The sequence below is a fragment of the Octopus sinensis genome, linkage group LG5 (genome assembly GCF_006345805.1).
Source record: "Octopus sinensis linkage group LG5, ASM634580v1, whole genome shotgun sequence".
Classification (NCBI taxonomy): Eukaryota; Metazoa; Mollusca; class Cephalopoda; order Octopoda; family Octopodidae; genus Octopus; species Octopus sinensis.
The window spans coordinates 45238035-45265407 of record NC_043001.1 but is presented as its reverse complement, the minus strand read 5'-3'; the positions used below and the strand labels follow the sequence as shown (position 1 = coordinate 45265407).

Here is a 27373-nt window from a genome sequence, read left to right as displayed (position 1 = left end):
GGTGTAGGGTTTGATTCGTCTTCAAACTCAATGAACATTTCAAATTATTGTTCCTGCACATTAGCACTTAGGTAGCCATTCTCTATAAGGGTGTTTCATTTTAGCACTTCCCCCAATCACATATACTCACATATAAAACTTCACTACTGTTACAGTTACTCAGTGTTCTCAATGTTTTTTTATGAAAACAATTTTGATTTCAATGGAAATAGAATGAAAAAAATCTCCACTAACTATTGTCCACATTAACTATTCAGGGACATTTAGACATGCTTAATATTATTTTCAGCAGTAATACTAGAAACAAATTATGGCTGTTGCCCACAAATCAGTATGACCTAGGCACATGTACCATATTTTTGCTAGTTGTATTCAGTGCCTATATAATTGTGAACACACACACACACAGTCTTCTGGACTTCTTACCACATGGGTCATCTGACAGCTGAGGGAGAAAGCACTAGGCTGGAACTCATTTTCAACTGAGTGAATTCAAGTAAGATGAAATGAAATGACTTGCTCAAGGATACAACATGCTGCCTACTTCAGAAATTGAATCCCAGCATCATGAACCCAACACTAACCTCAAGACAATGTACCTTCACACTGTATAAATGTAGTTCTGACATAATCAGCTGCATTACTTTTGTTGCATGATTGCAACTGTAGCTAGTAAGGAATGTTGTTTCCATTTAGGAACTGTACAAGCGAAGGGAGAGAGAGATTTAGCTTTCCACACTTTTCTGAAAATATCAGTGGTAAAAGTGAAGTGAATTAGCTTCAACATGATGTTAACACCAACTGACATGAAGTATTTGAATCTAACAGAGTGCATTGCCTTGCGGTTAGTTTTGGGTTCAATATACTGGGATTCAATTTTTGAAGTAGGCAGCATGTTGTGTCCTCGAGCAAGTCATTTCATTTCATGTTACTTGAATTCACTCAGTTGAAAATGAGTTCCAGCCTCGTGCGTTCTCCCTCCAGCTGTCACATCTTCAATATTTTATTGTTCCATGTGGTAGGAAGGCCAGAAGAGTGTCTGTATTCACAACTATATAGACACTGAATACAATTAGCAAAAACATGGTACATGTGTCTAGGTCATACTGATTTGTGAGCAACAGCCATCATTTTTTTTTTTCTAGTATTACTACTGAAAATAGTATTAAGCATGTCTAAATGTCTCTGAGTAGTTAATGTTAATATTATAATTTTTTTAGATGATTAACATTTCTCATAATGTTGGTATAAATATTTAAATATTTATGCCTATACTGTATTTCTCTCATTCATCAGGTGTATCATTCCCGGGTGTGTACTTTGCACACATTAGGGAAGATGTAAATGTTAAAATATTTTTCCATCTCTAATGATGAAGTTAATAGTTTTAAAAAGTTATAATAGTATGATTAAGCCATACACAACCAAAGATTTTCTAAAGTTTATCAACATTTTTTGTACATCTAGAAGCCCATTTCTGGTTCAGTGATATAAAATTGTTGCAGTACTAGTGGCCTAAACTATACTACAATTTTTGTCGCATAACTTCAACCCAGCAATCTTGTGCGATTGTGACAAATCAAATCAACATCATGTGTAAGCTTTTACTGACTCTTTTTTCATACTGAGCAGTATTTATCAATAGTGACTTTATGGTTGTTTGTGGGAGGAAATAGGACTTACGATACTCATTCAGGCACTTTAAATAACAGTATGAATTGAGATAATTCTGATCAGAATCCGAAGCAAAAGAGAACTCGGTTAAGAAACCATTGCTATTCAGAGTTACCAGTTATAACATAAGTGAGGTATGTAGCTGACTGAATGAATTAACTACTGTCCTTATTTTATTGACCCAACAAGGCTTTTTTTCGGGCAGTGGATTAAATAACAAAATGAAATTCATTTGATTCTGCCATTATTTATACCAGCTTAGTCATATTTGTAGTAATAGCAATATCTTATATTGTAACGATTGCACAAATTTGCTGAAGGGAAGTAGAGTCATTCAAATTGACTTCAGTACATGCTTAGTTTATTAATTTTATTGATCTTTGAAGAATGAAAAGTTTAAACTACCTTTTTTGTTTTAGACTTAGGAAAAAATAGTGATAACCATGAATTTCAAGGACTCTCTCTAACTTATATGATTGATGCTGCTATTTTCTAACAAGCAAATATGCAGGTCAATGTCTACAGACTAAACAATGATGTGTTATAAGTAACCCAAACTCTTACTCATGTGTAGAATAGTAACACCAATTACAAGATGTGAATCACAAGTTAAAAACAAAAACCTGCAAAACCTCACTGCCACCTCACCCACATCTAAATATCATCAAAATGTCTTCAGTGGAACAACCCTATAAAAATACTAAACCTACCATAATTTATATAGTACTTTTGTCTTATTTTTAACTTTAACTTTTGAGGGGTTTTTATCCTGAGTGGTGGGGGTGCTTTGTACTATCAGGAACTGCAGACACCTCAATGTTCTGATATCTATAAACTTCAGCAACTACCATGAATTACAGATCCCCAAACTAATAGTCCAACATCTAGATACCAATAAACCCCAGATACAATATCTCAAAGCCAAGACTCTCCTTATCAACCATAGATCCTTCAGTCATTATCTAAACCAGTTTTATTTTTATTATTATTATTATTATTGATGTGGTGAGTAGGCAGAATTGTTAGCACACCAGGCAAAATGCTTAGCAGTGTTTTGTCCATCTTTACATAATGAGTTCTAATTCCACTGAGGTCAACTTTGCCTTTCATCTTTCAGGGTCAATGAAATAAGTACTAGTAAAGTACTGTGATTGATATAATTGACTTCCTCCTCCCCTCAAAAACTGCTGGCCAGTGCTGAAATTTGAAATTATTATTATTATTATTATTGATAGGCAGTGAGCTGGCAGAATCGTTAGCATGCTGGGCAAAATGCTTAGCAGCATTTCATTTGTCTTTACATTCTGAGTTCAAATTCCGTTGAGGTTGACTTTGCCTTTCATCCCCCCCCCCCAATTGCTGCCTTTGTGGCAAAATTTGAAGCCATTATTATTATTACTTAGGCAAGCTGAAAGAATTGTTGATGCATTGGACAAAATGCTTAGCAACATTTTTTCCAGGTCTTTGCATTCTGAGTTCAAAACCCACCAAGGTTAACTTTGCCTTTCATCCTTTTGAGGTTGATAAAATAAAATATCAGTCAAGCACTGGGGTTGATGTAATTGACTTGTCCTACTCCCTCCCCTCAAAATTGCTGGCTTTTTGCCAAAATTTGAATTCATTATTATTATCATCATCATCAAGTGTGGTAGATTGGCTGAATTGTTAGTGTTGAACAATATCCCTTGCAGTGTTTCCTCCAACTTTACATTCTGGATTCAGAGTTAACTTGACCCTTCTTTGTTCCAGGCTTGATAAAATTAAGTACTAGTCAAGTACTGAGGTTGCTATGATCAACCCAGAAATGCTGGCTTTGTGCCTAAATTAGAAATTGTTGATGGTGTGGGTGTTACTTGTGTCCTGTTATTAAAGATTTAGAGGTTTTAAATCCACTTACTATATATTCTTAGCAACAATCTGTGTTAATTGCCCTCCAGGATTACTTTAAAATCTAGTTAGAATTGTTTGATAAAAATAAGTTTTAGAAAAAGAAGTAAGTTTGCTTTTTAACGAATAAGACAGTGTAAGTGAGAGGTGTTATCTGTCTAAACTATCCTATAAGGCTAAATTTAACCCTTTGGTGGTTTTCAGAATATCTGATTTTAATAGCAAGCTTTTGTAAAAAAATAAAATAAAATAAAAATAAATAGCTTTATTGATTAGATACTATTTAGTTTCTTTATTTCCCCACTCTACCACTGTACAACAACAAAAACATTAACTACCACCTCCACCACCACTACTACAGCTATGGCTATACTGCACCAGGTTATTGTTTGTCAGTTTGCTGTTGTTGTTGTTTTGTGTTTCAGGATGTGTTGAGACTGGAATTAAGTTTATTTGTGTAGTTAAGATATTGATTCTAGAATAGAGATACTCAAAGATGTGACCTAAGGTAGGATGAGGTGTTTGGGCGAAAGTGGGGGCTAAGGCTATATTGTTTTTGTTTTCCTTTTTCGTCCTTGGTGTTATCTTTTTTGTTTGTAGTTTTTAGTTTTATTTAGTAATTAATAAATGCAAGTAGACTGCTTCCTTTCTTGTACCTGTTACCTTGATAGCCGATTGTAGTCAGTCACTCAAGACTGTCAGCCCAAGTTGGTAAGTGATATATATATGTATTCTATAATGCTATAATGCTCCTGCTACTACTACAATTCATAGCCAGTACAGGGACTGTTGTGATTACTAAGCTTCTTTAAACTGATACCTGAGTGAAAACAAAGAAAACTCATCCTTTGGGAGTCAATTATTGGTTCTCTCTCTTTGTACTTTATATATATATATATATATATACACACACACACACACATGCAGACACACACCACAAACTTACTATTTGCATGCTTTATATTATGGTCCCTCTTGGATTTATTATTGAATATTAGGTAAGGAAGAACTCATTTTTAAAAGTTTCTTTTCTTTTTCTGCACTGTATTTTTAATATTAAATTCATAGAGAAGTGAAAAGGGAAGGAGAAGCTCTTTGATACTTGCGATAGAATGTAATTGGATGAAGTTCCTTGTGTATCAAGGCGATGCTTAGTGAAATTTCATTGTATATATTATTACAAGTGTCTTTGTTAAATGATGTGAATTCATTTCTTTCTAATGTCATATTGACATTTACAGAAAAAAATAAAGCAAGTGCATTTATTTTTTTAACGTTTTTATTCAAAGGACAAATATTTTGCTGAATTTGTTGTTATACTATGAAATATTTGAACATGTTTTTCCCCTAATCTCAAAGCTTATATTATTGTTACATGCACACGTGCACACACGCACACACAATATATGCATATATAACATACAGTGGAAGCTGTTTATTATAATTATGGATAATGTTATCAATTAGCTATCTATCTATTATCTGTGTTTGTAAACAAACATGCACATACACACAAAATACATGTGATATATAATATATGCATACATAGTGCAGTGAAAGCTGCTTATTATAATCGTGGATAAGATTATCAACTGGTTATTGCTACCAAAATTAATGGGTCCAAAACCCCATATTTAAAGTAAATTAATAATTATCTGCTTATGAGAATTAAAGTCCTGAATGTTATCAAAATTTTCAAATATATTGCAATACAGCCACAATCTCTATGGAGATTTTTTTTAAGAAAGTGCCGCTTGCTATGGAGACACGGTAGGGTGTGGTTATGATGGTAATGGTGGTGGTGGTGGTGGTGGAATCATGTTTGTGTTAGGAGTGGAGATACCTGTTCAAGTTTGGTTGATGTGGCTAATGGCATTGATATATATGTATTTAGACAGAAGAAGCTATTTGTCATGATCATGGATAATATTATCAAATGGTTATTGTTATCATAATTAGCAAGTCACAAACTTTATTTAAAAGAAATTAATATTATTTATCTATTTATTAGAATCAAAGGGTCAGATATTATATTCCTTAACTAATGTTATCAGGCAGTTATTGTTCTCGAAATGGCTTTTCATCAAAGTGATAAAAAAGTGATCTCTATAAAATATATATATATATTTTATTTAATTTAATAACTCATATGTGTTTGCATGTGTTTTATATTTTTAAAACTAAATTGTAGACATTATATGATCCAGTAACATTTACAAAATCTTCTGTCTAAATACATAAATGGAGACTGTGTGGTAGTTTATCATATATAATATAATGTAAGTGCAGTACAGCTGAATGATTAAGAATATTTTGCTTTGCAGCCATGAAATCCTGGGCTCATTCCTACCATGGCATCTTGGGCAAATATAATTTCTGTAGTCTTAGTTCAATTCATACCTTGAGAGTGGCAATTAGACAGATGGAACTGGTATAGAAGCTCATCAGGTGAAATGTACTCATAATTCAAAAGATATAGCCTTGTTGCACACACTGTCATACTTGTTGCACACGGTGCCTAGAATTATAGTAAGGGTACATGTGCTTATGGAATATTCAGCCACTTACATGTTTAATTCAGGAAGAGATAATTCAGTTCCACCATCATATATATAATGATAATGCATTATAACTTCAAGTTTCATACTTCGTTAGTGCTAAACAATTATCAGATAAAAAGAAATTCAGCTGATCATTAAAATATAATTGACATGTCACTGATATTTTAGTATGTGGAGTTTCCAGTATCACATCCTAGGATAAAAAGTTTAAAGTGGCATAGTCCATTACTTGTTAATATTGTTGGGATGAGTTATTTTTAACTTTCATTGTTAGAAATATAGTCTTGGAATACTTATGTAAGGTGAAAATGTATAAATATATTTGGAGATGAGGAGAGAAGGAAAGTGTATAAAAAGCTATTTGGAAAGAAATATAAAAAGTTAGAGTTGAAAATGTAATGTAACAATATATTATCATATATAATAAGATCTGGAGTGGCTGAAATTGAAGAGGGAAATTGAGAGTTTCATTGTTTCTGGTAAGGATACATGTACCTATGGAATATTCAGCCACTTACATCTTTAATTCTGGAACAGATAATTCAGTTCCACCATCATATTATATAATGATAATGCATTGTAACTTCAAGATTCTTACTTCGTTAATGCTAAACAATTATCAGATAAAAAAAAATCCAACTGATTATTAAAACGATAATTTATTTAGGCATTGAATTTATTGCTACATAAAAATTAATGTAGAAGGATAAATAGTTGGCAGGGTTATAAAGTGTGTTGTTTAAATATTAGTAATATCAGGAATATTTGTCATAAGGTTATCTTACAAAAAATAATCTTACATTTCCCTCTTCATACTTAAGTATGAAGAAGGAAATGTAAGATTACTCCTAGTAAAAATTTAGGTGTCAATCTAATTATTCAAGTGTTAGTATAATCTTCCTATGTTTCAAGAGATACTTTTTGAAATAGCAGCAGTTAATTAATATTTCTGATCAATATTGAATAGTTTGCAGATTTAAGGTTTCACAATATGAAATTCTTCTCAGCTATACATAACTTACATCATTTTGCCCTGTTTCTGTGTGGTGTATATCACTCAAGAATCTTCTATTTGATATTCATACTGCTAGCATTTACTTAAAAGTGTTAGATATAATTGGATAGTTGCATTGTATTCCTCATACCTGTATCTCTGAAGGAAGAATTATAGTTAAAGTATCATTGTTTAAATTTACCTTCCACTATAGATTAGGAAAAGTTTGCTTTTCAATAAAGTTTCTGCTTGTGTTAAGAAAAAAAAATCTCCCAACAGCTGCATTTGAAATCAACATAGGGTCATTTGCAATCTTGTTGGCCTATATATACCAAACGGATTCTAAATTTGCATCTGTAAATATTGATTCATATTGAGACACTGCATTGACAATATCCCAGCATGCCAATGCACATTATTGAAGATACTTTTGAAAAAGACCTTATTTCAGATTTTTAATCCTTAGTAAATATATGGATTTATTTCTTCCAATAACTTCTCTGAAATAACTCGCGATGTAGATGGCATTGGGTTGGGTAGCTTTTATATTTATTATATTTCTAATTAGACTGCCAAAGGCAATAGCAGTATATGTGTATTTTAAAAATAAAAACTGAAGCAAATTTGCAAATGCTATTTGATGTTAAAAATAAAGGAGAAAGAATAAAAACTTTTAAAGTCAAGCCACCATATCACTATCGACAGCGCCATCATTATTCCTATGTTCTTCATCATCTTTATTTGATCTTCCATTTTCCTATACTGATGTATTTGAATAGCTCTACATTTGCCTTCATCTGTTTCATCTCAGTTCTGAGAGCCAATAACAATTATTTCTTACATTGGTTAAGGTTTTTAAGGGTGGTATTTAATTGGTTGAACTGACTAAGGCATGAGAGGTACCTATTTTGTTTTCCTTTGAATGGATAAAATGCACATAAAAGTATTTACTCTGGCAATCTACCACTTATGCCACTCCACCCTCATCATTTATTATAAGCATATTCTGATTTGTATTGGGATAAACAATTGGAAGTGAAGAGATTCATGCCTTCAAGAGTTATGCTCCAAGCTCTTTCAACATGAGAAATAATTCATAAATTTGTTAATTTGTAAATGATGTACTTTCACATAAGCCATGATAAACTTAGCCTGTCACCTTGTTTGGCATCACTGGTTGGTTCCTGGATACCTTCAGTGGAATCCACTATTTTGCAAGAATTTGAGCCCTCTCTCCTGTCTGAGGATAACTTATTCCTTACCTCTCACCAGTCTTGGAGACCATGAAAAATTTCATGGGCATTTCTATTCCTACTCTAAACCATAACAAAAAAATATTTTTTTAAAGAAAAATACAATACTGATAATGGAAATATCTTTTAGAAAGGACATGTGAAATATTCGTGATTGTATCAAGTTTAAGGAGGCACTTTATAAGTAACAATACAGCTTACATTCTATGTCAGCCCTAAAACATAGGTCATTGGCACGAACATTTTCTGAATGTAAAACTGTCTTTGCATACAAAATTACTGAAGATAAGAGAACAAACGAATGTATGTGTTTAATTATTCAAAAATGGACATTAATACCTTTCTAGGTGAGATAATGGATATAAATATCTTTATCAATGTAGAAGAAAAAGTGTAAGGTATTGTTAAAGTGAGACATAAAAATATTGGTCAAGATAAGTAAACAAGAGTATCCCCCTCCACACACACACACACACATTTTGTGTATGTGACTTTATACTTACAAATTAACTAACAGCCAATACATTACATGAAGTAAAGTTGGTATGTTTTTTGTTTGTTTATTGGTTAGGGATCTGTGCAGTTATGTGCTGCCCAGTCATTCATCAGATGACTTTCTTTTCTTCAAATGCCATCTGATGCATCTTGTCAGCTCAAAAGTTTAAGTAATGTCTCTTTAACCCTTTAGCATTCAGATTATTCTGTTAAATATAATGCTTATCTATTCATGTTGTTTTGAATTAATTATGCATTTATATTGCAGTTTTGAAATTTTGACGATGTGATTGTTTATTTTTTAGAATTTCATTGCAGGGTAGGTGTGAGAGGCCAGATATGGCCAGTTTGAACAGAAAACATGTAGAATATTTGGGCTGGATATGACCAGTTTGAATGCTAAATGGTTAATAAACATATTTACACACACATATTTCTGTTCTTGCCTAACTGTCATAGCTCTGTGAATCCCTAATGTTATGCATTTATATTGCAGTTTTGAAATTTTGACGATGTGATTGTTTATTTTGACGATGTGATTGAAATTTTGACGATGTGATTGTTTATTTTTTAGAATTTCATTGCAAGGTAGGTGTGAGAGGCCAGATATGGCCAGTTTGAACAGAAAACATGTAGAATATTTGGGCTGGATATGACCAGTTTGAATGCTAAATGGTTAATAAACATATTTACACACACATATTTCTGTTCTTGCCTAACTGTCATAGCTCTGTGAATCCCTAATGTCTGCTCAGATATAGTCATGAAAGCCTGGTTTAGTGATATACAGATACACACATCTTTGCTCTTTTTTTAAAGATTGCTTAGCTAAAGTTGGTGATTTTATTTCTCATGCCAATGGATTGTACACTGGCTTTGTGCCTTCAAAGACATGTGGAATAAAATATCCCTTGAGTGACAGGTATGGATTAGCAACAAGAAGAACATCTGATTGTAAAACAATGCCTCAGTAATATAATCATCTAATCCATGCTAGCATGAAGAATAAAACAGACATGAAAATGAATGATTAGATTTTAATGAACTTGTTATTATCTAACCATAATGTCAGCCTTGATCTAGCAGATCTTTGATCAAAGGTGCACCTGTCATGACCATCCCATTTTCTATTCAGACAGTGTATCTAGGATTACATTGTCCAATGTATTTTTTTAAAGATGGATAGGAAGATTTGGCTGTTATTTTTGGCTAGTCAGGGGACCACTTAAGGACTAACTTATTGGCTTGTGCTGGTGCTTATTACTATCGTTGGAGGTTGTGGTTTTGTTGGTCATGATGGTGTAAATGGTGGTTGTGATGATAGCACTGTTGTTATGCCCTAGGTCATCTGTGATCAAACAGACATGATTAAAGGTACCTCAATTATGACAATCCATTATCTAACACATCCTTTTTTGTTTTTAAGATGGTATGGTTTGGTTTAAAGGAGATTTGGCTGATATTTCTTGTCAGTCAAGCGACCATGTGGAAGCACCGAAAATTATTTTGTTTAATGTTGAGTAATAACAAACAGTCAGAGGGAAAAATGGTTTTTAAAATATTTAAATATTGTTTTATCTCTTTCAGAATTACACCTACAACCCACCAGTTGAAAAACCTGGAGATTTCAGCGCATAGTAAGAATCTTTTCTTTTTAATTTTAAAAATATATAGTTTTTATATTTTATTTCTATTTATTTTTTTGTGATTAAAATAACAGCTTTCAAAATGGAACATGGATTGATTTAACAGCCCTGTGTAATAATCAAATGAGTTACCATTAACAGACAGCTTGTATATCTTCCTGTCTATACCAACACTGCTATGTTGTGTTTTAATTTATTACTCCAATCACATATATGTTTATAAATCTAAAACTGTTTGTTTAATACATCCATGTTGCTCTATTTTTTAACATGCTCTCTCTCTCTCTTTCTCTCTCTCTCTCTCTCTCTCTCTCTCTCTCCCCTGCTCTCTCACTTCATTCAGCATCACCTCATTCCCCAGTGTTTTTATTGTTAAAGAAAGAAGTGTGTAAAATTTTGATTCCAACTAGTTTGTTAACCTTTGTAGCATTTCTCTGTCCTCCTGCAGCTTCACAGCTAATGCCAAACATAGATAAGCCCATAAACTTAAATCCTGACTGATTGATTTAGTAGGTTGTTTTTATAACATCAACACCAATCATTGATTTCAAATAGATCAACAAAGTGAAACATCAAGCTAAGCAACGATGTTACTTCTACTACTGAAAAAATATGTTGCATTTAACTACTTATCTAGACTGATAGGTCGAGGTGCATTGAAAATGATGTCACTAAGATATTGACCTACTGACTGGAAGGTCAAGAAATCATATACTGCTTTCTGTGCTCTGCTGTGGTTTGTAGCCAAGATACTTAACTCTAAATTAGTCCAGTCCACTTAGTTGTATATAGATACAATGATGTAATAGGCTGATCATTTCAAGCTGCTGAAGCATTATGTAATTGAAACATGTTTAGTTAGCTTGCAGGGCTGGATTAAAAGTCTCTGATGAGTGTTGTTTCATCATCATCATCAGGTGTGCTATTAAGTTAGACATGAGCTGGGCCTATACTGGCCGAAACCTATCAAAGTTATCATCATCATCATTGTTTAATGTCCACCTTCCATGCCTGCATGGGTTGGACAGTTTGACAGGAGCTGGCCTAGCAGGAGCCTGCTCCAGACTTCTGTGTTTGTTTTGGCAGGGGTTTTATTGTGGGATGGTCTTCCTCATCGATCACCCAGCAGAGTGGACTGCTTTTACATGCCACCTGCTCAGGCGAGGTCAGTTTGGCATGGTTTTTTATAGCTGGATACCCTTCCAAACACCAACCACTTTACAGTGTGGACTGGATGCTTTTTAAGTGGCACCAGCACTGGCAGGGTCACCCAGTAACTTGCAAAACAAAGATCCTTTGAGAGAGGAAGGGGAATTGGAAGTGGGAATCTTGTGTCAGATGATGAAAGGTTATAGTGAGGCAGAGATAGAAACAGGTGTCTTGTTGTAGGGGAGGTACATGGTTACCCAGCCAGAGAGAGAGAGAAAGAAATGAGGACAGAAATGAGGTGTGCTACTGTAAAGGAGATACATGGTTACCCAACCTGAGAGAAGAGCAGGAAAAAGAGGGTGGGAGACAGCAGGAGTACAAGAGGGAGCAGGAGAGAGATGGTGGCAAGTGCCAAGGCATACCCTTGAAGTATGGAGGTCATAATGTAAATGGTAGGGTATTGCCAAAGAAGCATGAGTAGAGAGTGGAGGAGAGGAATGTAGTAAGTGTTGAAGACATGGGTAGTGAGATTTTCATTTCTAAGCTGATCAAGTGTACTACATCACTTCATGAAGGCATAAGACTAGATATATATTAAAAACAAAGTCGAGTCGTTCTGGGATGAAAATTAAATTTCTAATGATGATGAGCATCATTTTTTAACATAGATCCACTTTTCTATGCTTGTATGATTGGATGGAATTTTTGTTGAGATGGATTTTCTACTGCCAGAAACCATTCTTGTTACTAACCCTCACCAATTTCTAAGGTAATATCTCCCAGTGACCAGGTATGCTTTTCATAGAAGATTGGGAACAAATGACACCACTTGTATGAAGGAGACACTCATTTCCAACTATCATGTGATGTCAAGGCAAAGAGAAATTTGTGTGTGTGCATGTGCACAACACATATATATACTTGACAGTTCCTGCCTACCAAATCCACTTGCAAAGCTTTGGTTGGCCTGGCACTGTAGTAGGTGTCATGCAGTGAGATTGAACCCAGAACCATGTGTTTGGGAAGCAAACTTTTTACCACACAGCCATGCCTGCACCTAAGTATACAATAAATTAGAAATTAATACTTGTAAATAGCAAATCAGTTATAATTAGTCAAAAGAGATTATTATTTCATTATTATCATCTTCATGTCTATTTTTACATGTTGGCATACAGTGAACTATTTATTGAACAGCATATTTCAACTTCTCACAATAATCTTTCAATTTGCTTGGGAAGTTGAACAAGCTCAGATCTCATCTCAACACTTCTTATTTGTCTGTTTCCATCCTTTGTCTGTTATCATCATGCAGTGTTGTTTCATCCCACATTCATTATACTTTTAAATATCATTTCTAGTATTCTCATATAGATTCTTAATTTTTTATTTTATATTTCTGTGTAAAGAATCATTTGACTAACATCTGTGAAATGAAACAGTAACAGATTGATAATATTTGATAAAGCATTAGAAGCACCAATCTGATAGCAACAGACACTGACAGGATTTGAACCATCTATCTATCCCTTGCCACTTAATAATATCATTACAAATTGAAATATTACTATCATCATCATCGTCGTCATCATCGTTTAATGTCCGTTTTCCATGCTAGCATGGGTTGGACGATTTGACTGGGGTCTGGGAATCCTTGAGGCTGCACCATCATCATCTGGAAAAGACTTTCTAACTAGAAAGGGTATGGCCTGGTCAGCCTGTAATGACATGCATAAGATCTGGTCATCAAATCTAAGTAGAGACTTCAAACTTGAAATATTCAAAGCCACAGTCGAACCAATTCTACTATATGGCTCAGAAACCTGGACGTTATCAAAGAAGCTTGAGAGGCGGTTGGATGGAACCTACACTCGCCTCCTTATGAGAGCTCAAAATCTCTCGTGGAAGTGCCATCCAACCAAAATGCAAATATATGGGAAATTACCACCTGTGTCATCTCTTGTGAAAGGTAGGAGAGTCCAGTTTGCTGGACATTGTTGTAGAGCTGAAAAAGAAGTAATTTCTACTCTTCTCCTCTGGAAGCCATCTACTCACAATACCAGAGGGCGCACACTCTCCTACCCTGATGTAATCTCCAGGGATACAGGCATCCAGCAACAGGACCTCCGTAATGCTATGATGGACCGTGAAGTCTGGCGTAACATAGTAAATTCCATTGTCTCGACCACGGTCGAACAATGATGATGATGATGATGAGGCTGCACCAGGCTCCAGTCTGATCTGGCAGTGTTTCTGCAGCTGGATGCCCTTCCTAATGCCAACCACTCCATGAGTGTAGTGGGTGCTTTTTACATGCCACCAGCACAGGAGCCAGAGGAGGCTGGCAACAGCCACGATCGGTTGGTGCTTTTTATATGCTACCGGTACAGAAGCCATTCAAGGTGGCGCTGGCATCGGCCACATTCAGATGGTGCTTTTTATGTGCCACCGGAATGGGTATCACAACTACAATTTCCATTTGATTTTCATTTTGATGTTGATGTACTTGACTCAATAGGTCCCTTCAAGTACAGCAGGTCACCCCACAATCCAAGGTACTTTTGAATGGGCTAGGGCTGGTTATACGAAACTGGTGTAGGATACAGCCGTGAACTCACTTTATTTGCTGGGTCTTTGCAGTCACAGCATATCTCCAGAGGTCTCGGTCTTTCATCATTGCCTCTGTGTGGCCCAACGTTTGAAGGTCATGCTTCACCACCTCATCCCATGTGTTCCTGGGTCTACCTCTACTCCAGATTCCTTCAACTGTTTGGGAGTGGCACTTCTTCACACAGCTCTCCTCATCCATCTGTAGTACATGACCATACCAGCGCAAATGTCTCTCTTGCATGCCATATCCGATGCTTCTTATGTCCAACATTTCTCTCAGAGTGCTTACACTCTGTCATGCATGCACACTGACATTACACATTATTATGTTAAACATTTATCAGTTGATTCATTGCTGATATTGGTAAACTCAGTTTGTGTTTGCTTTAAGTAGTACAACAAAAGTATAAACCTTTGATAATGAACTTTATCTAAATACATACTATAGTGACTGATATGTTACAAGAAGAAGGATATTAATATAAACTGAAATATTGAGAACTTTACAACTTTTTATCTGTTATGTATTTTTATTTATCATTATCAAGAAGCTTGCTTTGCAACCACATGGTATTGAGTTCAGTCCCACTATGTAGTACTTTGAACAAGTGTGTTCTACTATAGCTCTGGTTCAGTCAATTCTTTGTGAGTGAATTTGGGTAGAGGGAAACTGTGTGGAAGCTTGTCATGTAGATATTTGTGTGTCTTTGTTTTTGTTCTTCCCTCTCCCATTATTGGTTTGTTTGTGTCCCCTAGCAAAAGAGGCCAATAGAATAAGTACCAGGCTTAAAAGATAAGTACAGGGCTCAATTTGTTCAGCTAAACCCTTCAAGGCAGTGCTCTAACATGGCTGCAGTCTATTGATTGAAACAAGAAAAGGATAAATGAATAAACTTAATCTTTTGACATGGATTTGACCAGCTATGTTATAAATTTCCTTTTTCAGCCCTTTTAATATAATCACCTTAAGCTGTTCGAAGTTATAGGGAAGTTGTAGAACAGGTTGTGGTGTGGCACTACAGTTGGCTTTTGTTTGTTATTCCATACACTGTAGACAGCAGGTGTGAATCCAATGCTGACATATCTTTATTCATATACAGTAAATAACTGCAGACATAAAGGAAATAAATAATAATGATCATAATTATAATGATCCAGTTGATACATGTCAACATGTATCAAATGACTGCAGCACAGTATCTCTCTATTCTTCTCAGTCTTGCAACATCATGTGTGAGGACCAACATTCTCAAATCTGGTTTCACCACTTCTTCCCATATCTTCCTTTGTTTGTTTGTATATAACCACAAGTTCCCGCCACTGTCATCTCATTTTCTCTCAGCAGGTGATATATTATTGTCTATTAGTGTGATTTTTCTAGAGCAATATAGTTTTTCTGTGTACATATAGACCAGTACTTTTTAATGTCCATCAACTTATCAACTTACTTACACTTAACCTTTCTTGTAATGATTAAACTGTTTTGTCTGTGCTTAGATATTAAAATGCAATATTCATTTATCATTACTTTAGGATATTAGTATAAGACAAAGAAAATGGTATTAAAAAGCAGGATTTATATGTTAATCCTAGCAGAATCTTCCTGTAAGTTAAACAATATAATTTTGAGTTATATCTGTAAAGGTTAAATGAATAGGTAAGATATTGAATTACCAATACAAAGGCCATGTTATGTTCCAAACTCACTGCTATCTGAGCAGAATATGAGGAGACTTTATTCCATGTAACTCAGCTTACCAAACACTCAATATTAGGTATTATAGCATCCTCAAAGATTTCCTCTTATACATTAGTACTCTATCTACATTATCGATAGCTGTTTTATTTAGGTCTTTTGTAGTACTGTATATGAAGGCATATGGCATTGTGGTTAGGATGTTAGACGCATGATCATAAGGTTTGATTCTAAGATTGAGCAAGTAGCACTTCATTTCACATTGCTTCATTCTACCTAGCTGAAATGAGCATGGATTGAGTGCTGATGCAGTCCTCTCTTCCTCTAGCTTCACATACTAGATATTCTGTTGTTGAGGGTGGGAAGGTTCAAGAAGGTTTCTATGTTTGCTCCACCTAAAACAATTAGCGAAATTGTGGTATGTACTACCAAATCATCTTTGATTCTGAGTGATAGCTGTAGTTATAATATAGCATGTGTGCGTGCACACACATACATTCATAAACACACACACACACACATGCGCACACACACACACACACACACAAAGAAATTGAAAGTGTATTAGACAATCAAAGCTGTAAAGCGTTTTGTAAAAATGTCTCTCAGAACATTCTTTTTGAAAAATAACAATAAATAAATAAAATATTAATAAAAATCTTCAGAATCATTTTTACTTTTAATGTCTTAGTTATGAAGGGAAGGGAGCACTCATAGCTTTTTGCAGGGTCTCTAAGTGAGAAAGAGAGAAAAAAACAGCTTGGAGATTAACTTAAAATAGCAAATCTTTTTATTTTATTTAAAATATACATATATATGTGTGTGTGTGTGTGTGTGTGTGTGTGTTTGTGTGTGTATTATTTGAAAAATATGAATATCAAAGTAAGAAATAAATCACAGAATATGATCTAAAATAAAATAATGAAAAATAGAAAACGCACAAGTGTGAGTTTATGTATATGTATGAGTATATTTACATACATGTGTGCATCTGTATAGACATGTATGAGGGTGTATATAAAAGAAGCAAATAAAAAATAAAATAATTCAAAGAAAACAAAAGCAAAATAACCTTGAACAAATCCCAAATAAGCCATATGTTCTTCATTTTCCACCTATAATTTGGTCACATCTGTTTAGTGGTAATTATGAATATTTCACCTCCCTAAGTTTGACAAACAAGGATATAGTTCTGCTATTTATATTACAGTTCCCTACAATTTAAAATATCTGCACCTGATATAACTTGCATATTTATTTAGTAGATTGGATTCTTTAATTCTCTGGATGAACTACAGAAACCAGAGTAGAGAATGGACTGTGGAGTTTCACAACAGGATTAATCTACTTTTCTATTTTACTGTTGTAGATGTTTTTTAGCCTTATGTTAACCCTTATGTCCTGATCCTGTAGATCTATGATTCAAAAATGTTCTAGCTGTGACTAACCCTTAGTTTATTCAGATATAGTATATCTAGATCTACATTATTTAATGTGACTGCATTTTTTAAAGACAGTTTGTCAGAGAGAGATTGGGTGGTTATCTCTAGCAAGTTTTGTGAACATGTAGAAGTGTTCTTGATACTTTAAGGAGTTTTGCTGCTACTGTTTAACTTTATACCAATCCTGACTGAGTAGAATTCCGTTATTCAATCTATCTTTTCTAAGATGGTAGAATAGGATTTGAGAGAAATTTAGTTAATGTTTCTTGCAGGTCAATCAAAGGTGTTCCAGCTACACCCATCATTCTTTATTCAGATGTAATGTCTAGAACTGCAATAACCTATATGTCTTTTAACCTGTTTATATCTAGCAGACCAAATTGTCATGTACAGGCACATTTATTGGCTTTTAGAATTTGAGCTAAAAGTATGAAGTGCTTCATTTCAAAGACTGTTGAGTTTCTTGTAGATTTTGGAGTTTCTTGGTGTGGGCACTCATACATTTAGTTGAATATCTCCATGGAGCTTCTCTAGCTACCTTGTGTCTACTTTGGATATTTGTGGCATATTCAATCTTTGAGGTGATGAAGTTAAAGCAAAATCACATTCATTCTTTGTCATTTGAACTTCTAGCAGACAATGGAATTGTATAGATAAAAAGAAGGGAAAAACTGATCAATATAATTAAATTAATTACATTAATTTGTAACTATCAAGAAAGTAACAACAGAAACAAAGAATTAGTTACAAACAATGGGCAGAAATGAAATTGAAGGTTTTCTATATGAAATAATCAACATATATGGCATTACTGAATGTCTCTTCTTTTATAGTAATTAAGTAATTAATGCTACAAATCTCATAGCTGTTTTATCCTTTACTTCATTGTCCAAATATCTTCTTTGTTTTGCTACTTGTTGTTGATGGTGCTCCTACTGCTACTATTATTATACATTGTCTTTTACTGTTTTCATGAAAGAATGTCTTTAAGAGACATGTTTTGGCTTAAGAAAAGTCATCTGTTGAAATCTCCTTTGTTGCTACTAAGTCTTGTTTAAACTTGACAGAAAGTTACTCAGTAGACAAGCTACATGTATTTTACAATCACACAGAAATTTACTACCACTACTACTGCTACTGCTGCTAATGCAAACACCACCACCACATAATAATATATTTGTACCCCAGTGTAATTTTGATGGTGTATGCTGCTCTCTCACTCAATAATAATAATCCTTTCTATTATAGGCGCAAGGTCTGAAGTTTTTGAGAGGGGGATAGTCAGTTAAACCAACCCCAGTTTTCAACTGGTACTTATTTCATTGATACCCCCAAAAGATGAAAGGCAAAGTTAACCTTGGTGGTATTTGAATTCAGAATGTAAAGGTGGATGAAATGCTGCTAATCATTTTGCCCAGCATGTTAATGATTCTTCCAGCTCATTGTCTTAATAATGATAATAATGGATTATCAGGAGGATTCTAAGCACTTGAAAGACTACTGAAACTGTGTGGATACCTAAGGTTATAGATAGTCACCTGCTACCTACATAAATCCTACCAAGAACAAGACCGAATCTGAGTCAAACTAAATAATAATAGTGACCTTTTGAGCAGGATGAGCTACTTGACATGAAGAAAATTCTAACTAGGTCCCACCTGCAAGATCATGTGCTGTTTATCTTGATATGAGATTGCCATGCTATGTATATATGGGTGTGATGCATGTGCCTGGTAGTCATGCTGGATATGTTGGGTTTTGTATATATGTACCCTCAGTGTTACTTTGATGGTATGCACTGCTCTCTCTCTCTCTCTCTCTCTCCTATCTCTCACTCAATAATAATAATAATCCTTTCTACTAAAGGCATAAGGCTTGAAATTTTGGGGGAGTGAACTAGCTGATTTCATCAACCCCAGTGTTTCACTGGTACTTAATTTATTGACCCCGAAAGGATGAAAGGCAAAGTTGACCTTGGCAGAATTTGAACTCAGATCATAGCAATGGGCAAAATACTGTGAAGCATTTCATCCAGTATGCTAATGATTCTGCCAGCTTGTTGACTTAATAATAATAACAATGATAATTGGATAGCAACATGTAAATACTTTACTGTTATTTCTCCTCACTATTTTGGAAAAAAAGACCTATATCCAAAATATTGATGTTTTCCCTTTCTCTCACAACAAATATTTATAGTTTTATTACAGTTTTCCATTATTTTAATTAAGACAGTTTCTCTATTAAATAAAAGTGATTCTTGTACTCTGCTAAAGTGGTTAAAGTAAATATGCAGTGCAATAACAGTAAAGAGCAAGATATGTATAAAGGTGCAATGTATTTACCCTCCTGCTTTACTTTACAATTTTCTTTCTTCTGTTTTGAACCTTAAGACTCCTCAGGCTAGTGACCCAGTTTCCATAGCATATAAGTGACTGAGATCACAACGTTACCCTTGAATGGACACTGGTCTGTCACATAGCTGTAGAGGATGAAACAATGTAAAAGGAAGTGATTTGCTGTAGAATACAATGCACCACTCAGTCCCAAAACCAAAGCCCTAATCTAATGATTGTGAATGCAACACCCTAATCACAAGGCCACTCACCTTCACAGTTTTCTTTATCAACCTTTAATGGCAACAAACAAGACAACTTGTTTGTAGTAAATTAATTTAAGGATCCAAGCAAGAACACACGTTTGGCAATTAGAGAATCCTGATTTAGAATCTATTTGGAATTTCATTAACTTCGATATAGAAAGGGTCAAATGTTCTCTTAGCAAAGTGTAAACATACAGAACCCTGTAGTTTCACAAAAAATGGTGTTAGAAGCTTGGAAATGTACAAAATAGTATTGCAAAACAAATAAATTTATCAATTCTGTATAGATTAATATTTGATCTTTCATAAAGTAATTTGTTGGATTAATATTCAAAATTATAAAAGAGCATTGTTTGTGTGTGAGCACAATGCATGTTGCAATTTCTGATGCAGCCAATATCACATCTACACTTTATTCAAGTGCTTAGCTGTTTATATGATTCATTTCAATTAGAACATAGTTTGAAATTACTTTTTATTTGAAAATTGCTTTTTTTTCTAATATAGTAGTTTCCACACTGAGCAATGTGATACACTGACATAACACAAGATGTGAAAAATAGCAATGTTGTTTACTGTTTAAAGAAATAACTACTTAATCATTTCTATAGTTGAAATTATATATATATTTGTATCCTAAAATATGTAAATATCTTAGTGCTCTTGTAACAAAGTGCATCAAAATAGTTTTAATTGCTCGAAGGTGTGTTGTGAATAAAATAAATATAAATAAAAATGCAGTCATTTGATGAAAGCTTCTGCCTGCACCATCAGACCTCAGCTCTCTTTGCCAAATTTTTACTAATTTTAAATACTGATTTTTTTTTTTTCTTCTTCTTCCTTGTTTTTCCAACACAGACAATCATTGTTTCTACAAACTCTAGTAATTTCATGTAGAAGCAGAGTTAGATACCTTTGTTCAGCAACACAGTACAATAACAATAGTATGAACTAAGCCTATGACTATGTGATCAATATTCTGCCTGAAACTTATATCCATTACGCCTCATAAATAGCACAATAAATATATATTCAGAAATGTACTAAATCAAAAATTTATTAGCTTTATTTTCATCCAAAATTAACAAAAACTTTGTCCTGCATCTATAAACAATTCATCAGTTGTTCGATTTCTTTTGGTCAAAGATGTTAACTGGTTTGATGAAAAAACTTGTTCTTATACTAGTAAGACCATTAGAAAGCTCAAGAACTCATCATTCAGAGATAGAAGGGAATATATAAAAATAAATGCAATATTTTAAGATTATTTAATAATATTTTGTGCAATCAGCTCAGAACAAACTTGCAATGGTTAGAAGAATGTCATTTCAAATTGCATTTTATTGTTCTTTCATATAGTGTTACTTACCTTATAATTTATCATTTCACTGTTGATAATAGCTGTGTTGTTATATTCTGGAAATGAAAAAAACTCTCATGGTCTAACTGCAGTTAAAATGCTGGAAGAGTGGGGGGTTCAAAAGAAGTTTTAGCTAGAAATGTAGAACAAATGAATCCAGAACCAAAGTCTTTGGAAAACGCACATTAGGTAATCATCATAATATATTTTTCTGGAAAAAGAAAAGAAATAATTGCATACTGTCAACTTAATGTGACAGTCCCATGAAGGGAATAATGGCAGTTCCAGTGCTATGTACATATGGAAAGAATAAATAAGAATTATGTAGAGAATGCTACAGGTTAAAAATACATCAAAGAATTCTTGGAGTGAAGAGGTTTCTTATGAATCTGAAATTTAGTAGGAGTGTTTTGCAGCATTTAAAAATTTATTGCACCATACTGGTATGGTGTAGATTAGTCTACTAAACAAGTTAATGCTCAAATGTGTATAGCAAAGCATAGATCAGGATCAATGGCCAACAGCTGCAATAAGATTTGGTGTATGAGGACATTTACATTTGGAATAGAAATGTCGTGGCTGAATATTCTGTCCAACAGCTGCCACTTTGACATACTTAAACATTATAAAACTGCACTTTTGTATATTTGTATAATACAAGCTGTAGGCTGGAAAACAAAACATGAACTTCAGTAGTGTGTAAATTTATAATGTCTCTGTAAGTGATTATATTCTGTTCTTTTATCTTTCGGCATTATTGAACCCATTTTGTTTTTGTTCAGGCATGCATAAGTTGATAAGTGCTCAAATTAACATTTCTGTGGAGTATTTAAAAAATTGGGACTTAACAGTTGAACAACCCACTCATATGGGAAGCAAGAATGGTGCCTATTTTTCAGCTAGATAGATTACTCTTATGCATGCCTGAAATATTTGATAATTTAGCAAAATAATTAGGCTTGAAATGTGCTAAATAAATACAGGTATATATGAAATTATAAAATCTAGATAGTCAAAGAAAATAACTGTTTTGTTATAAATTAGAAATTTACATTTTAGATCTTCAATAACTTTCATCTCAAGTCTTTTTATAAAGTAAAAGAGAGAAGATGCAGTACCCATGATCTTTGTACACTCACTGAGACTCATGGTACTGATGTAGCTTATGCCCATGGTTCAAGTATTTTCCAAGTGTGATCTGGTTTGAATATTTACAGGAGTTGAACCCTACTAATGGCACTTAACTTCTTAATCATTCATGTTATTTTTTCCCTTATTCTTTTGTCACTAATTATTAGATAAACTGGAGCAAGTATAGACAAGTTTTCAATTTACAGTCAGGGCTTGCATTTGATGAAAGGTTCTGCTTGCACCATCAGGCCTCAGCTCTCTTTGCCATTTTTTTACTAATTTTAATAATTGATTTTTTTTTTGTTCTTCTTCCTTGTTTTTCCAACACAGACAGTCATTGTTTCCACAAACTAATAATTTCCTGGAGAAGCAGAGTTAGATACCTTTGTTCAGCAACACAGTACAATAACAATAGTATGAACTGAGCCTATGACCATGTTATCAATATTCTGCCTGAAACTTATATCCATTACACCTCATAAATAGCACAATACAATTTTCATTTCTCCAAAATTAATTTAATTAAAAAATAAAATTATATGCTTTAAATATTTTAACTATTTTGTTTAGTCTCAAGTTGGCTATCACTGAGCATATCCATGATTAAAAACATTCAAGCTTTGACTATTCCATCTTTTTGTATATGTCAGACTACATTGTTTAATGTGTCCTATTTTTTTAAGATATTAGGAAAGAATTTACTATAGATTCAGCTGCTATTTCTTGCAGGTCAAGCAGCCACATAGATGCTTCTCATTAGATTCTTTCAAACTTAATCATTTTTAAAGCAGTCAAATATTGTGTAGAGCAGTAAGTATACTGAAGGAAGATTGAAATCTTTCAAGATGAGAATTAGTCTATTCCAAAAGTTAAAAAGAACTGATGAATGGTAAGCAATTAACTTGTATTCTTAAAAGAATATTGCTTTACACTGAGAAAACAAGTGCGTGTGTGTGAGAGAGAGAGAGAGAGAGAGAGACAGAGAGAGGGATAGCTATGTGCTAAGACGTTTGCTTCCCAACCACATGGTTCTAGGTTTAGTTCCACTGCATGGCACCTTGGGCAAGTGTCTTCTACTATGGTGTTGAGCCAACCAAAGCCTTGTGAGTGGATTTGGTAGATGGAAACTGAAAGAAGCCCATTATGTGTGTGTGAGTGTTTGTGCCTGTGTTTTCACCTCCTCCCAACACCACTTGATAACCAGTGTTGTTGTGTTTATGTTCCCTTAACTTAGTGGCTTGGCAAAAGAGTTCAATAGAATAAGTACCAGGGGTGGTTTGATTGACTAAAATTCTTCAGAATGGTACCCTAGCATGGTCATAGTCTAATGAGTGAAACAAGTAAAAGATAAAAGATAGGTATATATATATATTTACACATATTCAAATCTCTACATAGTTGTGTTTAACCATAACCTATTGCTTATGTCATGCTTTAAGTTATCATTCAACATCACTTAGAAAATATCAAATTTTGAATTTCTGTTTATGACATATATTATGTTTTAATGATATATATTAAATTGAATCATGCTTAAGATAACGCCAAATTTTCAAACACCCAACAAACTACATCTAGTGAATTGGTGAAGTTAAGTCATCTAAATTTGCAAGTGATCTTTTAATATGTTAATATCTCATGAATGGCAAAAGTAATAAAAGTAATGAGAAAGAAAATTAAACAAAACAGTAAAAAAAAAAATAGATGAAATTATATAAAGGGCAGGTATGGTTGTGTGGTAAGAAGCTTGCTTCCCAACCATGTGATTCTGGGTTCAATCCCATTGTATGGCACCTTGGGCAAATGTTTTCTACTATAGACTTAGGCTGACCAAAGTTTTGTAATTGGATTTGGTAGATGGAAACTGGAAAAAGCTCATATATATATATTCATGTTTCTGTGTATATGTGTGTCTTTGTGTCTGTGTTCCCCACCACCACCACCACCTCTTGACAACTGGTGTCAGTTTGTTTACATTCCTGTAATTTAGTGGTTTGGAAAAAACCGATAGAATAAGTTGCAAGCTTACAAAATAAAAGCATTAGGCTTGATTCCTCTGACTAAAAGTCCAAGGTTGTGCTCCAGCTTTCATGCAGTTAAATGACTGAAACAAATTCAATTGTAACAATCATCATTGTCATCAACATCATCATTGCTGAGTTAACAAGGGAGCCTCTATGTGACCAGACCTGCTAGAAAAAGCAGCCAAATATCTATCAAATCATATCTTACAATATCACACTGAAGACAAAGGGCACCTTGGATAATGCAGTCCTGTGGAACACTTTGTTCAAATTAAAGTTGATTTAGTAACAGGTGGAATGTCTTTGAGTGTAGGTCTGCTCGATTAGCACTGACATGAGTCAAGACAACATTGCCAATCATTGTCATTATTTCAGTGGCTAATTTCTCATGATTTTATGAGTTGGGCAAGTTGTCAAACTCTCTCTACACTCTCCCTATCAGTGATAGATAAAATGTTACTAAACCTCAAAAACAATGATTTTATTCAACTTCAATACTGGATCTGCACTTCTCTGTGACAGATTTGATGCAGCTGATTTTCGCTTTACATATCTGTTAGGTGCTGAAGGAAAAATGTGAGCAGGAACAGAATTTCAGTGGCTTTTCATTTTGGGGAGTGAGGAATGGGTAAGTGTTTAGTGATGTATTTGGTCTTTAAAAGACATAGTAAAGGTAGATTGTGGAGGACATGTATTGAAAGGACTTGACAGAGAACTTGTTCAGAAGAACAGAAGTCATAATAGCAACAGGAAAGGCAAAAATGAAACAGCATTATCTGAGCTAGTGGTTGAAGTGCAAGAGTTAGTGAATCTTTGCCAAACATGACTAATTTTCTTTTGATTTTGCCTATGATGTTTGTGTGCAAAGTTGTAACACCATCTCATATATATTAGCAGTACTCCAATGTTGGCCTTAATTAAGTTTTGTAATAGTGAGTAGATATGAATGTCTAGAGGGGGGACTCCTCCTTCAGCCAGGATATTTTTGGCTAGAGAAATGGAAATGAGACAAACAACATAAAAATGTAATAGTGTCTACTGATTGTTTGTCCATTATATCATTTTTCTCCTCTAAAGTTAAAATTAACCTTTCATTTCACAACTGAAATGAATCTCTAAAATATTGAACTACTTAAACTTGAAGTAGAAATGTCTCCATTAGTATGAAACACTCACTTGTTAGGGTCTATTTTACATTTCACTTCTGTACTCTGTCTGGCATTGGACTTAGATGAATAGCAGAAAACTCTTTCTGCTATTCATCTAAGTCCAATGCCAGATATGTGAACTGCAGATGTAAGTAGAGAACACTGCATCATGGGTATGGCAGAGGCACGTGAGAGAAAGACAAATTCTGGGAATGATTAATAAATCATCTGCAAAAAGTAAAAGCAAAATAATTACTTAGTGGTTGTAGCTGCTCCTGGTTTGGTGAAGTGGCTACATATATAAACCGTTAAGGGATATGCACTACAATATGGAACAAAATAATACAGTCCCTGGTAGCATCAATGCAATTTAGCAGATGGTGAAATCATTCAGCCACTGAGCTGAGGAAGAAGGGAATCTTCCTCAGAGAAGTCTGTATAAAAAATACAAATTATATTTAGAATTAAAACAAATAGCTGCTATTTTGTTTGTATCTTCAGTAATTATTTATAATTAATCTAACACTAAATGAATAATAGTGGTTGTAAATACCACTTAATGTTTTTAGTACTGTTAAAATTATTTATATGAAAATGAAATATCATTGCTACATTAGCATAATGAAGAATAATAGCTACTCTTATGTGAAGGAGTGTAATGGTTGGAGATAGATCCTGGAAGAGAGGAAGGAAGTTCAGTATCACTATGCTGCTGATGATAGATGTATGGATATGGGACTAACTGCTTGTGGGTCTTGAGATGAAGACCATTGCAAGCATTCTATTGTGTGCTTGTGCAGAAAACATGCCCTAGTTTGTCTAGTTGTTTGCAGGAATTCTGCTATGTTGCTGCTGTTGTTTAGCACCATGGTAGCATTGATCTAGTTGACCTATGTTTGTAAGTTTTCTAGCTTTCATCATCCTGATCTCGCCCCCACCTCATATAGTAGATCCCGGACTACAATGCTCCTGCTATATCAAGTATTGACATGTAAGAGGCTCTCTTGTTCACTCTAATTCTGATACTCTTTCCAGAGAGAAAAATTATCCTTCATATACCTAACAATATGAAACCAAAAGATGTAGAGGTGAGATGACTGTGTAAACCAGGTATTGAACCACTTTCTCCTAGATTGGGAATTCAAGTTTACTGCAGGTGATCCATTCTGTTTATGGGCAAAACACTTTACTAAAGTACACCTAGCTATTAGTTGGAATATGTAACATATTAATTTGAGAATGTATCTAACAGAGGATTAATTCAACTATGTCGCTGATCCCTAGAAATTTGTAAGTTTTGTACCAAAGTTAGAAGTCAGTATTGGTTAATAAGAGAGGTGAAGTTGTGTAAACAGTAGTACACCGGGACTGATAAAATCAACTATACAAATTAACTACACAAATTTATGACCTTGTGTATGAAATACAACCTATGTCATTTTCTTAGCTTAACACAATGAACACTATAGTCAAAATATCTTACCTAAAAACAATGTTAAATTCATAAATGCATAATGTGGCACAAATATTGAAGTAGAGATTATATCCTACCTTGTCATGGCCAATTGGTTAAGAAATTCATTTTACAATCACAAGTCCTCAGTTTGATGCCCCTTGAATGATATCTTAGGCAAGTGTTTTCTACTGTTGCCCTAGTTAATCTGAGCCTTGTGAGTGAAATTGGTTAGACAGAATCTGCTT

General features: G+C 34.0%; 1 protein-coding gene across 11 annotated transcripts in view; it reads left to right on the top strand.

Moving 5' to 3' along the window:
* LOC115212426 (sorbin and SH3 domain-containing protein 1) overlaps window positions 1–27373 on the top strand; it is a 504251-nt gene that overhangs the window by 320903 nt on the left and 155975 nt on the right. For all 11 annotated transcript variants that reach the window (XM_036503384.1, XM_029781340.2, XM_029781341.2 and 8 more), the window contains one exon: window positions 10452–10501. In XM_036503384.1, the coding sequence (XP_036359277.1) occupies window positions 10452–10501 (50 nt within the window). The remainder of the gene's footprint in view (window positions 1–10451; window positions 10502–27373) is intronic.